Raw genomic sequence first — 15706 nt, 5'->3', positions numbered from 1 at the left:
AAAACCAAAGATTTCTGACCAGTTGTGTAGATTGATTAAATGGAACAAACTGCAATTGGGTCATATTTTTAATGGTCTTCAAAAGAAGGATTTACATTCAAGTAGCAGTCATTTAAATTTAAACGTGAGAGGAAATCTTGAATTATTATGTTTTATAGAATTAGACGATTAAAAATGTATGCAAATTTAAAGTTTTCTGATCCTATACTGTCATCAATAAATAACAGTATAAAACATCTAATCAAATTTCTCCTATCAAACAGCTGTAACATTGGAGCACCTCCTAACAGATGAGACACGGTATACACTTTAAAACCTTGTAATCCGTAAGCATTTCCTTGTTTCGAGTTACCCATTACCAATATTACACAATTACTTTTTTACAAAATTGAGTGAATTATGACTTAGTCTTTTGATCGGTATTGAAGAGTGTTAGGTAATTAATACAGATGAATGAACGGAGGTAGCTACAAATACTGCTTCATCAGTTTAAATCATGTTTATGTATGACCACTGATACAACATATGTTTTCTTCTCTCAGACAGATGGCATCGCTACTCTCTGGTAGTTTTGTCTTTCCTTCAATTAATGAAAAACAAACAAACTTGTAAAAGTAACAGAAAGAAATGTTTTCTTCCTGCAGGATGGATTAATTATTACATCTCTGATCCAAAAAAAGGGGGGTTATTGGTCTACCTCTGGTAATATTGGTTCATATATAAAAAAATATGTTTGGAAATCCATACGTTCAAAGAATCATATTGTTATGACAAAAAAATCAATTTTCCTTAAGCTCAGAGTTTGGTAATGTCAGATTGTTTTTTCATGGGTAGGCCATATTAAATTTTATTGTCATTCCATACTGGGTTAGATTTATTACTTCACCAAAGAATACTTAAAATATCAAAATAAAAGTTTAATGGTGGCGAGCCTCAATTATGGGTATGGTTTAATTTACAGAATTATACATTATGGTATGAAATTCATGGTTAAGCTTGGGTTTATCAAGGATTTGTATAGTAAGTCTAACTATAAAAATCCTTGGGTTTATTAAAAAAAAATAAAGATATCCACAATCTAGGTCAAAGTGATGGTGTGACCTAGATGTTATGGTTCAGTGATCATGATTCAGATGTCAGTTTTTTTATGTGGATAAAGACTACATCATTAATAAATATGCACAATATAATATATGTCTCTATAAATATAGGTAAAACTTAAATTAATTGATGTTTGAAAGGCGCCATATGCATTGCATTATGTTAGGTAAAGATTATTGTAGACATATTTAGATGGTCTACCTATGAATCCTGATCATCCTAATTTTAATTTAAAAACAAGATAATTGTAAAAGGACTGTTCAAACAGAGCATATTGATACAAACAAGAACTTTCCTACTAATATTTTATAAATATTACTTATTAATGAAATTCATGTTGTTCTACACTATGAATTTATAGAAATGAACACTTCCCCGTCCTGCTCTTATTAATACTGGACATTTGACGCTCATGTTTTATGCAGACCATTTTCTTATGTTCAATGCTCATATTTAATGCACAGCATTTTCTTATCTTTTAAAAATGTTATCCGATATCTCATAAAATTTTCAGTATTTTTATTTTTTTAGATTTCGTCCTGTTGGATATCTCCCATCTTGTCAACAAAATAAGATTGAATTTCAATGAAATGTGATATTCTGAATTCCATGATAGGTTTACAAATCAGATAAACTAGGGATTATTTAATTTGTATTGTGTGAAATATTTTATTACTTTTCTTTTGGAGTGTGAAAAATGTCCATGTCATTTGTCCTGGCTGACAGTTTGTATAATTATACAACCTATCATGTCATCTATACACCCTTACTTAAAAAAAAAATTAAAAATTAAAAAAATTAATTTTTATAAATATATCTTATTGGACACTTCAAGAAAAGAAATTTATACATAATAGAATTCATAAGAATTGTATGTTTCACCTTGACATTTATCTTTTTCTTTGCCCTTTTTAAAAAGTTTCATTCAATTTTATCTTAAAAGAATGGGTTATCTGAAAGTTAATGGAATTTGATGCAAATGTCATATAAGTGAGATGTTTAGCTAGCAATAAAACTAGGTTTAATCCACAATTTTCTACACAAGAAAAAACTTTACCAAGTCAGGAATATGTCAGTTGATATCCATTCATTTGATGTGTTTGAGCTTTTGATTTTGCCATTTAAAATTTCCGTTTAAAATTTTTCTCAGAGTTCAGTAATTTTGTGATTTTACTTTTTACTAAATTAAAGATTATTATGCTTGATAATTGAACCAACATCTGAAGACAACTCAGAGGAAGACAAACAATTTAATAATAAACAAAAACTGTTTCTTGTTATAAAACCCAATTCTAGCATTTACTATTGATACATTTTTGAATAGTTCAGAAGAAACTGTTTTAAAAAGCAAATCTTTTTTAAGGGAAAATGGTTCGGCACTATTTTTGTGAGTTTTTTTTTTAAAGAAAATGTTTAAATACCATACTGTAGAAACAACTGTCTTTAGTTGTTGGACTTATGATATGATATTTGCTGAGTAATTCCCTGTAATTTATCGTTTTCATTCATAAATAAGATCTTATCTCCGACACATTAATGATATATTTTCCTATGAATTGCATAATTTCTTTTAATTGTTATTTTTTATCAGATATATTTAATTTCAATCAGATTTCCTGATTAGAACTGTTTCATTTTAGGGTAAGATGGATTGATTAATTGGAATTTTTCTACCAACAGAGCATAGACTTGTTCATAGGTGTAAAGGCTTGCATGTGATCTAATGATGAATTACAAAATAAATCAGCCAAGCAATAAACAACAAAAAACTTAGCTCATATCAAATTTATATGTACAATTTGTGAAAGGTCACTACTAATCCATAATTTCATCAGTGTTTGTTAGATTCTGATGAAACTTTATACCTTACTCTTATACAACCAATAGTAAAAACACATGCTGTCCGTGGCCAAACATGGCATAATGTATTGTAACATGTGTCGTGACTCATGTAAAATCATTTAAATCTTACTGGGAGGCAGTATCCTCATAGAAATAAAATTCAAATTATTCAATAGGTAGTTCAAATTATCCAAAAAGGTGTTTATACATGCCCTCTTCATGTAAAAATTAAACAGGCCAAAATATAGTACCATTGTTTGGTGTGCATCTCTAATTCTTGGTAAATTTTCATTTAAATCTTCTTTACCCTACATAATTCTCTTTCTAAATAAATGACTCCTGTTAACTTATTTAATTATTTGTTTTTCAGGTCCCTAACTGGGGAGGGAAACTTTAACTGGAGATTCTTGTATCCTTTTGATTATTTGGTTGCTGAAGAGAAGATTGTAATTTCACGGAAAGAATCCATGTTTTCCTGGGATGAAACAGAAACAAAGATCCCACCACGGTTAAATCTACAAGTTTGGGATGCTGATCATTTCTCCGCTGATGATTTTCTTGGTAAGTAATCTTTAGAGTTTGTATGATAATGTAAGGTTGTTCAAGAGCATAAAACCAAAGGAATGTATTGTCAGTCCTCAAAGTCATAAAAAGTCATGCATTTAAAAACTTTGGTAAATAAATGTTCCAATCTCCAGAACTATGGATTAACCCAATATTCCCTTCTTATTGGTGAGGGGGGATAGGACCTTTATCAGGACTCCGGGATTGGGTGTTTTTAAGCTCGGGATTTCAGGATTGACCCTTTCAGGATCCAGGAATTCTTTTTTCGAATTTCGGGACCTCGCGATTTCATGTTTTTAAGCATGGAATTTTGGGATCTCATGTTTTTAAGCCCGGGCTTTCGGGATCAGGACCCCTCATATCCCCCCTCATTGGTTGGTGTTTAAACTCCACTCACCACTTTATGATGATGGTTAGTTTTTATCGGTGGAGGACGCCACAGTCCCTGGAGAGTACCACTGACCTATTTGGTAGAAAAGACTGACAATTTTTGTCAATTTGCGGTATTTTGAACTCACTATCTCAGTGTAGTCAAACTAGTCATTCAGTAGTTTGACTCTTGCTGGATTTTAACTGTTCTATCTAGGTCCTTTCAGTTATTGCAGTTTGCTCCTATTTATTTGAATATTTTTCGGCTATGTTTTGTTGGAACAAGTTTACCCCAGTTTGAATAGATCTTCCTTCACCAAGCTTAGTTTGTGTTCCTCACTTTTCATGTCTGTTTTCATAGACAGAACATTTGCACATTGTAATATTAATCTGACTTAAACCTGTCCTATAAACCAATGACTCTCTCATTTATATAAATTTTGATCACAAACTTTGTCCTACTGTTTTTGAACACTTTACTCAGTTAAATGACTGTTATTACATGTAATTTAGTATATTTTACTATAAGTGTTATAATAGTACAAATTTGTGGTACATTATTTTGAATAAAACCTGTAAAAGATCAAGCTCTCAGATGTATATATCATACACTTATCGTATACCAATCTCTTAGATGTACATATCATATAATGAGATATGAGGGACAACAACCCAACCAAAGAGCAGAAAACAGACTGAGGCCTTTAATGGGCCTCACTAATGAAGATAGCATATATTTATCATATAAGGTTTCATTAGTATTTAGACATATTCAATAATAAATAAATTGGTGCTGAACCAGCGCCTCCTATGTTTTGTGCTGGTAGAGCTCCTTTAATATTCAATAATAGCAATGAATACCGAATGAAATATGGAAGGAGGAGGCAAAGAAAACATCAACTCTCTGCAAACATTTGACAGTAATATTTTTTTTCTTTCTATGAAGAAATAACATAAAAGGTGTGGTGCACACTGAATGACGTGCATAGCGTACAAAAGTGTACACCTCATTTTTTATGTTATTTAAAATAGAAAAAAAATATATTACAGTCATTAGGGGAGGGTTGAGATCTCACAAACATGTTTAACCCCGCTGCATTTTTACACCTGTCCCAAGTCAAGAGCCTCTGGCCTTTGTTAGTCTTGTATTATTTTAATTTTAGTTTCTTGTGTACAATTTGGAAATTAGTATGGCGTTCATTATCACTGAACTAGTATATATTTGTTTAGGGGCCAGCTGAAGGATGACTCTGGGTGAGGGAATTTCTCGCTACATTGAAGACCTGTTGGTGACCTTCTGCTGTTGTTTTTTTCTATGGTCGGGTTGTTGTCTCTTTGACACATTCCCCATTTCCATTCTCAATTTTATTCCTTATAATTTTATTCTAAAGTCCATTTGTAAGTAGTTTATATTGGAAAAAACGTTGGTGACATCACAGTCACATGACAAAATTATGTCTATGAGCTGATAGACAAAACACTTTCAACCAGTCAGAAGACATGTTACATCCAAAATTTAATTAATTTTAAGAGCATGAAAAAATGTTTAGATATTAAAAAAGCTAACTCCATAAACTTTAACCCTTAAGTTGTGTTCAAGATATTTGATATCAGCAAATTTAATATTGACTTAGTAGTGAACTAAAACTTTTAATTAGATGATGATTTGTGGGTGTTAATCCTTACTGTGAGATTAGAAGGTAAATAATATTGTGTCAAATATGATGACGTTATTTTCTAGAATAGCTTATAGAACTTGAGGCGAATAATAGGGTGTCAAATGGGACGTCATAATTGTTTGTGGCTCTAATTCATTAATCGGCCAAATTTTAGCTTTTTCAAGGTTATCCTACGTTGTTAATAAAATAAGGAAAAAGAGGAAAATAAATTTGAGCATCCAATATATTCTATTTCCACAAAAAAAGGGTTTTCATGATGTCTTAACAATGAAATACATTTGGGCTTTTTTTGTGGAAAAAGAAAATATGAAGCTATGGTCACATCAGCTTGAAACTGATGATACATTTAGTTCAAGATTAATTTTGGCAGAATATATTTCCAGATCTGTAGCTTCCATATAGTGCACAGAAATGTAATGAGAAGTTAACAGTTTTCCAATACAATACAATGGCAACTTTGTATCAGTGACACAGAGTTTATGTTAGCCTCATTTGTAAAGTCATCAGCCCTTATTTGTCATTTAGGGACTTGGTTTTCTAGTGGGAGCATTGCTGTTTTCCTCTTGATAAAACACATAAGAAACACTGAACAAAATGCAGATATATATAATGTGTTCAAAAATCATTAGAATGATCGTGCAGTATTAACTATTTTCTGGTAAACAAAATGAAGTTAGAACTATTGATGAAACAATGAAACAGCTGCAGGTATTACTGAACTATTGTTTTATTATTACTTTAAAAATATGAAGTAAAAAAATTGATTTTAAAGTTAAAACAGTCAAAATCAATAGTATTATCTAATTGTTCTGATAACTTGTATTTGCATACAACCTGCATATCTATATTCATATTTGTTATATAAGTATTAGTTTACATGCAGGGTGATGCTAAAAGGTAAAAAAGCAAAAATACTGAACTCTGAGGAAAATTCTTATTTGAAAGTCCATAACCAAATGGCAAAATCAAAAGCTCAAACACATCAAAAGAATGGATAACAACTGCTATATTCCTGACTTGAAACAGGCATTTTCTTATGTAGAAAATGGTGGATTAAACCTGGTTCTATAGCTAGCTTAACCTCTCACTTGTATGACAGTCGCATAAAATATTGTGAAAATATTGTAGAATTATTTTGCTCTAACACCCAGCAACCTTTTGCATCTAATTGTTCTTTCTTCAAGTTCAGGACAATTGAACATTTTTATTTGTACCTCGAGCGAGGCAGGAAAGCATTTAAGAAAGATAACTTTTCATTTAGATCTCTCTTTGCCCAAACAAACTAGATAGTTCCAGTGATACTGGTCATATGAAAACATAACCAATTGATCTTTACATGTAGCTGCGTACCAATATAACTACCATAATAGCTGTCAAAGTTCTCATATTTAATCAAACAATCCAAGAGAATTATTAATAGAACTGTAAACTCAATTCAAGTTCAATGAAGTTTGTGAAATGTGATATTTATCCTGGCAATCTTCCATCCCTACCAAGAAAACAAAAAGAGGCAAGATTTTTTTTTGTAGATTTAAGAATTTTTATTATTTTTTCAGGGGACTTAACACTTGATCTTAACCGTTTCCCACGTGGAGCAAAGTCTGCCAAATTATGTACCTTAGATATGTTGAAAACGGACGGGTCTGTCCCACAGATGTCACTGTTCAAACAGAAGCGTGTTAAAGCATGGTGGCCATTTGTTGTCAAGAATGATGACGGAGAGTATGAATTGACAGTAAGTATGGAAGTCCATGTCTGTCATTATTAAAAGTATGGTGGTCAGCAACTGTTGTGTTTTCCTAATTCTGTCCTTGTTCTGATTTATTCAATGATACTTACTTATTCAGTTCATACAACACACCAACTTAAAACAAAAATTTGTGGATGTCTAGTATAGTTACAAGAATGTAAGTCAGTTTAGACCCACTCTCTGAAATAATAGGGTAGATAGATTTTATTTCATTGTGTTGTATCACTTTTGAGCATTTGTTTTATGGTAACTAATGTCATGTTTTGGTATTGAAGTCAGAAGAACAATAGGTGAAAAACAATTGTGGTAAATATAAGTATTGTACCTACTTTTTAAATTATCCCCTCTATATATACATTCATTACATAAAGATTTATAACATGAAAAATGCAAAGTATTGTTGAAGTTTGATACAGTTAAATTAAATTTTATTGTGTTTCTTAATTTTGTTGCATTATTAGATTGATAATGATGTTGATTTTGATATTGAGACTGAAAAGATGTTGCAAAATTTGTAAACTAAGCTATTCTACTTAGACATTTCAAGGTTTTCATGGTCTATATTTCTAAAGCCTTGAATTTTTTTACATCAGCACTGAATTTGTGTACAATGCGAGAAAAAAAAATGTCCTATTTTCATTTAATATAATATTAATTAAATGGTTTGACTTTGTAATTTGAGTCCTTCTCATTTGATCTCTCTTTTCCTTGATAATTTCATTTGAAAACTTCTGGCAGTGACATGGTAAATTTAATCAAGAAGAATTTTCACAAAGTAATGACATTTCCCAGCTTAACAATCTTCCTTGTACAAATAACTAATATTCTTCTTCAAAATAATTTCTCTTTTCTCTTTAAAATGACAGGCGATGTTTTCTTGGGCATTATAGAAACTCATTACAATACAGACAGAACTCATCAGAATCGTTAACCTTCAGGCTCAGGCACCTGAATGCAGGTGTTTGTTTTCACCTGTAATTTGCTGATTATTAATAACTATACATTGTGTATTAGAGTCAAGTTTTCCAATGTTAAACTAGCTATCACTTAGATTTTTTCTGTTTTGAAATCCAAGAAGAAAATTTGCGTTTTCTTTGTCTGCGGATAAATAATAAGAGAAAATAAAGAATTGTTTCTGTACATGTATTTATGTAGTCTGTTTGCTTTAATCTTTGGACTTGGTAATGATTAGGGTAATATATAACCATAAATTAAATGGAGAATGAAAATGTCAGACAAGCTTTGGAAGAAATAAATGGGGGGAAATTGGTAGACTTTACATTCATGACAAGGTAGAGAAGAAAAAAATTAATTGGTAGATAAATGGTAGAAGGTCAACAAATTGGTTTATGAAGCCATTTATAGGAGAAAATATTTTGACAAAGAAACTGTTTATCTTATTAAGTTGATATCAGTGGGAGGAAATATGAAATAGTATGAAAGATAATATATGATAGAAACAAGTAAATGAATATTATATTATATTGAACTTCTGTGTAAAAATTCAGTGGTTACATTTTAAACATAAATCAGTTTTATGTTTAGAAATAATGGTATTTCATCCAGATAAGTCCTGATATCCACAATTTTTTTTCACACTCACAATACTTTTGTAGAATTAAGATGCTCCTAATGGTATATGGCTTTCTGGACACACTGAATTGAAATGCTGTGTGTTTTACAAAGACTTATTTTTTTATGCCCCATTTATGGGCATTATTTTTTCTGGTCTGTGCCTCTGTTTGTTTTTTTGTTAGTTTGTCTGTCCCGCTTCAGGTTAAAGTTTTTGGGTGAGGTAGTTTTTGATGAAGTTGGAAGTCCAATCAACTTGAAACTCAGTACACATGTTTGCTATGACATGATCTTTCTAATTTTAATGCCAAATTAGAAATTTAGAAAATGATAGTGCTGATGGGGCATCCGTGTACTGGGGACACATTCTTGTTTATTTTTGAAATCATATTTTGTAGGGAAAAGTTGAAGCTGAGTTACATCTAATGAGTATTGAGGAAGCAGAAAAACACCCAGCAGGTGCAGGAAGGAACGAACCAGACCCACTAGAAAAACCAAAGTATGTATCATGCTAGGGGTGGAAAAGAAAAGCAATTGAAGTCAATCATATACATTAAGTTTTTTCTCGAAAAATTTAAATTAGTAATGATAGCCTTTATCTTTATTTTTTATCCTTGTTTAGAATACTTACTTATGAATTGATAATCTGGTGATTATATTATTGTTTTTCATGTAATTGGTTCATTAAAATATGATAGTGAACAATTTTGAAAATAATTAAATAAAACATGCTGGAATAACATGGTCCCTTTACATTCCGTTATAATAATACTAGTTGTGCTGAAAATCCATTTGCTGTAACACTTGAGAGGCTTGGTAGTTGTTATCGTTGCATGAAAATGCTGACACATAATTTTATTATATAAATTGACATTTTATTTTTCAGTCGACCAGATTCTTCATTTATGTGGTTTCTAAATCCCTTCAAATCTCTCAAGTACATCTTATGGCACAACTATAAGTGGATGATACTGAAGCTCCTACTGGTAACCCTACTGATTGCTTTACTGGTTCTATTCTTCTATGCTATGCCAGGTTACACAGTCAAAAGGATGTTTGGAGCCTGATTGGAACTTCATTGAAAGAGAGTTAATGCTAAGTCAAAAGAAACATTTTATGCATGTTTGTCATGAAAAGAGAAGTTTTTACATTGCAAGTCTTTATACTACAGCACATACAATTTTGTATGAATATTTTTTATTGTTATTATTTATTGTATATAAACATTCCAAACTATCTGTGATTAACAGGAGTTTTATTGGGAGGACAAATACTTCTGTTATATTGTTTGTCCAATGAAATAATGGTGATTGAAATGTAAAAAGTAATATACCCAGATCAAATGGAAGTAAATATTTATGTGAGTTAATATGTGTTCAGGTAAGATTTACACAAAACAAAAGAATTTTGATCTATTAAAAGATTGTTTAATTGTGATTATGATGTGGATAAACTGCCACATTTCTGTTTGTTTTGATGATAAGTTTTGAATCTTTCTTCTATCCATTATATGTAATTATTGCTATGAAATATATTTGTTATATATATATATGTTGAAAGGGACTGCAAATGATACAGTACTAACATTAGAGCTACAAAGTACTAAAAAGATGCTCTTTATTAACTGTACTTGGATATGATCATCCCACCTATTTTATGTATTATTTAGTCAAAAGTCTAGATATTTACGAAATCTGAAAAGTGAAACATGGTCTACAAAAATCCTTACATAGTAGTGCATGATAATTTTCTCAAGCTGGTTGTAAAAAATTGATTATGAGCCAGGTAGCAGTTTATTTTCAGTTCATACGGTCACCATGCCTAAGGTCATTATCATCCTTGAGGTCATATGCTGAAGGTTATATAAGTTACCAAACCTCAGGTTAAAGTCACTTATAAGTCACCTGACATAAGGTCATACTCATTAATTAGGTCATCAGGCCTGATGTTATAATAACTTGATCAAGCCACTAGACCTCACATTAAGTCACAAGACCTAATATTATAGTCACTCATAGGTGACCATGCCTATTGGTTATTAAAGTTATCAAGTCATCAGATCTAAGTTAAAATCACCCACTAAGTCTCCAACCAATTTTATAATCAAATATGGTTATCATTTCTCACAAGATTGCCAATATATTATAATAATCCCTAACTTAACCTGGCAGGGAATTGGTTAGGTCACCTGGATAAAGCAATAAATTACAGACTTTTTAAAGATTTTTTTGGAAAAGAAGGTTATTTTGAAATTCTTGGGAACAAATTGTCTATTGATTTTTGTAGATTTAGGACCACAAATCACAAGCTCCCTATTGAACAGGGTAGATGGAACAATATAGTTAGAAACAATAGAATTTGTCTTCTATGTAATAAAAATGATATTGGTGATGAAATGCATTATATATTAGAATGTAAATACTTTGAAGAAAACAGGAAACATTGTATGTCAAATTATTATCTAAAAAATGCAAATATTGTCAAATACAATCAGATTATGTCTTCAAAAAACAAATCAGAATTGATTAAACTATGTAAATTCATAAAGATTATTAACACAGGTGTATGTGCTCCTGGCTGAAATGGACTTCATATATTGTATTAGCAACTATTTTGTTTGTTCTGTCTTGTTGTAAATATTGTACATAATTCATTTGCCTTCTCTATACCTATGTAATATGGTTTATTGAGAATAAAGATATAAGATAAGGATATAGTCACTTATAAGGTCACATGACCTAACATAATATAATCAATCATCAAGTCACCATGCCTAAAGTTTAATGAATAAGCCACAGGTTATATTTACTCATAGATTATCAGTTTGAGTAACCATCATTATTTCTTTAAGACATACTCACTAATAGATCATAAAGCCTGAGGTTACAACCAATTTTGGAGACAAACAGAAGAGCAGACAGTCTTCAATTAGGCAAACATAAAATGAATAACATTTCCAGTTACCAAATCTATTCTATTATTCCAGTTGAAGTTGCATCAAAATGGAAATATTGGTTGAATAGTATTATCAATAATGTCTGCATTGAAACTAGAAATACTGCATATTTTTTCTGGTCCTTTATATTCTCTTAATATTTCTGTATGTTTTAGTGGAGATGAACTCAAACAATAATCACTCTTGTAGAATTATGTCTATAATTAGTCCAATTGTATGTATTGTAATAATAATAGTCCCTTCTTTATTGAGATCAGGTCAGAGAGTTTAATATTGTAAATATCATAAAGTTAGTATTTAATCTTTTTGAAGCAGATATTTTCCACACTCTTTGTATCTGGTCATGTTTATTGTAACTGCAGTTGCTGAAATCACAAAAGTCAAGGGAAGGAAGAATAAAAAGTGGTAAAGGCAAGTTAGAACAGTTGATAATGGGATTAAATTTACCAACTCTGTGTTGTAGGATTAAGAGGTTTCATTTTTTTTTGGCAGGTTTTTTGTTAAGTTATAATACACCTGACCAGTTGCGAATTAAAAGTTATTATGTTGTAGTTTCTATAACACTGTATATATTTGTTAAATCTATTGTTATATTAGTGCAATAACGTGATATTTTATAACACTTTTTGTACAGGTTGCACATTTTGTTGATATTTTTCATGTTTATGTACAATTTTTATTGTTATGAGATTTCACCTGTCCATGCTGACAGCAATTTGTCATCAATTTTGTCCCTGTTCTTGATGAAAACAGTTAAAATAAGTTTTTTGCCCATCCTTGTTCACAACAGATAAGTATCAGATTTTGTCTGCCCATGCTAGCACAAATTGGTATCAGTTGTATTGCGTTGCTCAGTGCTATCACTAGATTTGAATCAGGTTTTCACTTTAATTTTCTGTTTGTGCTGGCAGCATATTTCTATAAGCTTTTGTGCTACAAAATTGACATCTAATTGGTATAAGCTTTTGCCTGTCAAAATTAACAACTAAGTGGTATAAGGTTTTGCCTGTCAAAATTGACAACTTAGTGCTATAAGCTTTTGCCTGTCAAAATTGGCAACTAAGTGGTACAAGCTTTTGCCTGTCAAAATTGGCAACTAAGTGGTATAAGCTTTTGCCTGTCCAAACTGGCAACTAATTGGTATGCATTTTTGCTTGTCGAAACTTGAAAAGTATTGGTATAAGCTTTTGTCTGTGCAAACTAGCAAAACGATAGTGGTATCAGTTTTTACCTTGCCACAGTAGCAACATATTGGTATCAGTTTTTACCTTGCCACAGTAGCAACATATTGGTGTCAGTTTTTACCTTGCAAATTATCCTGATTACGGCAAAACAGCTCAAATTTTTATTTATCAAATTCATTGCTTTAACTCAAAGTATTAGCCATACTGTTCTGTTGAAGAACAGACATGAACAAATGGCTATGTCAGAGGATCCTTATTGTATATGATATTTTATGGTTGTGTGATGGCAATGAGTAGATTTTTTAGTAAATAGCAACATATTTACTGTAGCTATAATTGTTTCATTAATTATTATCACACTTTATCATCATTTCAACTTAATTTGGACTTATATGGAATCATATTTTTTACCACATTCAAGTCCAAGATTTCAACAGCAAGAAATACATGTTTAAAAGGACATCTAGCCACATGTAATGAAATCTTACGCTTTAATTATGACTTTGAATAAATTTTAAATTCAGATTTTGAAAAATTGTCTGTTTATAGTTTCTTTCACATGAATACAACTGAAGTAAGAAAATGTTTTGTTAGAAGAAACGACAATTTTCATTTTAATAACAATTGTTACTGTGTCCTTTTCTGCTACCATAAGTGTGAATAGAAAGGATGCTTATTTTTGTCTCAGTAGTTTATTTCTTGGATGGAACTTGTATTTACACATTTGCTTAGAATGTCCAAGAAAGATTGTATAATGTATAGCCAAATATTAAAAACATTTGTGAGGAGCCAAAGGCAAGCTAGTCATGAAAGAAAAGCTCCTTTATTGGTGTGCTGAATTTTTCATTAATTGTTTTTGTAAAAAAATATTGCCTATGGTTAAAATATCTTCTACCAAAAATAAGCAATTTCCCTTATCCCAAGAAGAATAAGGATAAAGATGTGTATTTTTTTTATTGAGTTATAGAATTGGAATGTTTGGGGTATATAAGTCCCTTTGAATTGCATAATAAAAAAGATGAGTTTTTTTCTACTTGTTTTGAATATCAATGATCCATATAAAAAGGGAAATCTTATTAATTGTTGTTTTTCCAAACTGGGAATATGTGTGTTTCCCATGTATAATGCATTTTATGTTAAAAGGGGGAAAGGGGTAGTCGTTTTTAAGAAACAAATTTTAGAATTGAGTTGCTTTAGTCACATTTGGGTACAAAAATTCAGCACAACATTAATTTGAGTTGAGCCCTGAAAGTGTTCTATCATAATTACCTGTTGTTCTTGTTGTTCTTTAATAAAGAAAACCATTCCATAATGTTTAATTTTTTATAGCCATACACGAAATATAGCTGTCTCATTGTTTATTGTGTCTCAAAACATTCATAACCACAAAAAAAATAAGCATGAACTGATGAACCATAAATATATCATGAAATATGAAACCTACAAGACAGACATATACACTAGATATAGTATCTGTGTTAGACCAAACCATAAAAGGAAGATTAAGTTCATAACTGACAGCTAATACAAAAAAAAATCAAGCACATAAGACTAAATTATCAATCAGTACACATCCAACAACCAATGGATTTATTGTAAAGACGTCATTAACAGTCAGAGAAAACCATGACCTTGTGCAGCTCCAACATAAAGGTAATGACAGATTATGCACATGTTGTCGCTTTTCATAACTACAAAGTATTAACAAACAGTAAGTATGTATCCGACAGATCTCGAAAACCCTTATACATAACAGTCACATCTGTCAAGCTGTAGAACAGATAAAGGCCGGTGGGGTCTAGTTAGGAGAAAATGAATATTATATTGCATGATTAAAGCAACCACTTCTAACGTGTGGTGAAGTAAATATAATGGTGTCTAGTTGAATGTATAAAATATTGGTGGAATAGAGCAGTCATTTCTTAAGTGTGGTATAGCAAGTCTGTTAGTGTCTAGTTGTATGAGAATGTGTATATTATTGGTGGAATAGAACAGTCATTTCTAGAGTGTGGTATAGTAAGTCTGTTAGTGTCTAGTTGCATGAGAATGTGTATGTTATTGGTGGAATAGAACAGTCATTTCTAAAGTGTGGTATAGTAAGTCTGTTAGTGTCTAGTTGCATGAGAATGTGTATATTATTGGTGGAATAGAACAGTCATTTCTTAAGTGTGGTATAGTAAGTCTGTTAGTGTCTAGTTGTATGAGAATGTGTATATTATTGGTGGAATAGAACAGTCATTTCTAAAGTGTGGTATAGTAAGTCTGTTAGTGTCTAGTTGCATGAGAATGTGTATATTATTGGTGGAATAGAACAGTCATTTCTAAAGTGTGGTATAGTAAGTCAGATGGTGACTAGTTGTATGAGAATGTGTATAATGTTGGAGGAAAGAGAAGCCATCTTTAAGTGTGGTATAGTAAGTCAAATGGTGTTTACCTACGTGAGAATATGTATACTGCTGGTGGAACAGATTAACCACTTCTAAAGTGTGGTATTGTAAGTCTGTTAGTGTCTAGTTGCATGAGAATGTGTATAATATTAAAGGAATAGAGCAGCCACTTTTAAAGTGTGGTATTGTAAGTCTGTTAGTGTCTTGTTGCATGAGAATGTGTATAATACTAAAGGAATAGAGCAGCCAATTCCTAAGTGTGGTATTGTAAGTCTGTTAGTGTCTAGTTGCATGAGAATATA

At 31.0% G+C, this 15706-nt stretch overlaps 1 protein-coding gene across 4 annotated transcripts in view; it reads left to right on the top strand.

The window, feature by feature from the left end:
• The window catches only part of LOC134695637 (otoferlin-like), a 133112-nt gene extending 122654 nt beyond the window's left edge, over positions 1-10458 (top strand). For all 4 annotated transcript variants that reach the window (XM_063556962.1, XM_063556981.1, XM_063556955.1 and 1 more), the window contains 4 exons: positions 3314-3504; positions 7112-7290; positions 9276-9376; positions 9764-10458. In XM_063556962.1, coding sequence (XP_063413032.1) covers positions 3314-3504; positions 7112-7290; positions 9276-9376; positions 9764-9944 — 652 coding nt within the window. In that variant the 3' untranslated portion in view covers positions 9945-10458. The remainder of the gene's footprint in view (positions 1-3313; positions 3505-7111; positions 7291-9275; positions 9377-9763) is intronic.
• The last annotated feature ends 5248 nt before the right edge of the window (positions 10459-15706 follow it).

Source organism: Mytilus trossulus, chromosome 1 (genome assembly GCF_036588685.1).
Source record: "Mytilus trossulus isolate FHL-02 chromosome 1, PNRI_Mtr1.1.1.hap1, whole genome shotgun sequence".
Taxonomy (NCBI): Eukaryota; Metazoa; Mollusca; class Bivalvia; order Mytilida; family Mytilidae; genus Mytilus; species Mytilus trossulus.
The sequence above is the reverse complement of the archived record's forward strand: the minus strand, read 5'-3'. Positions and strand labels throughout refer to the sequence as shown.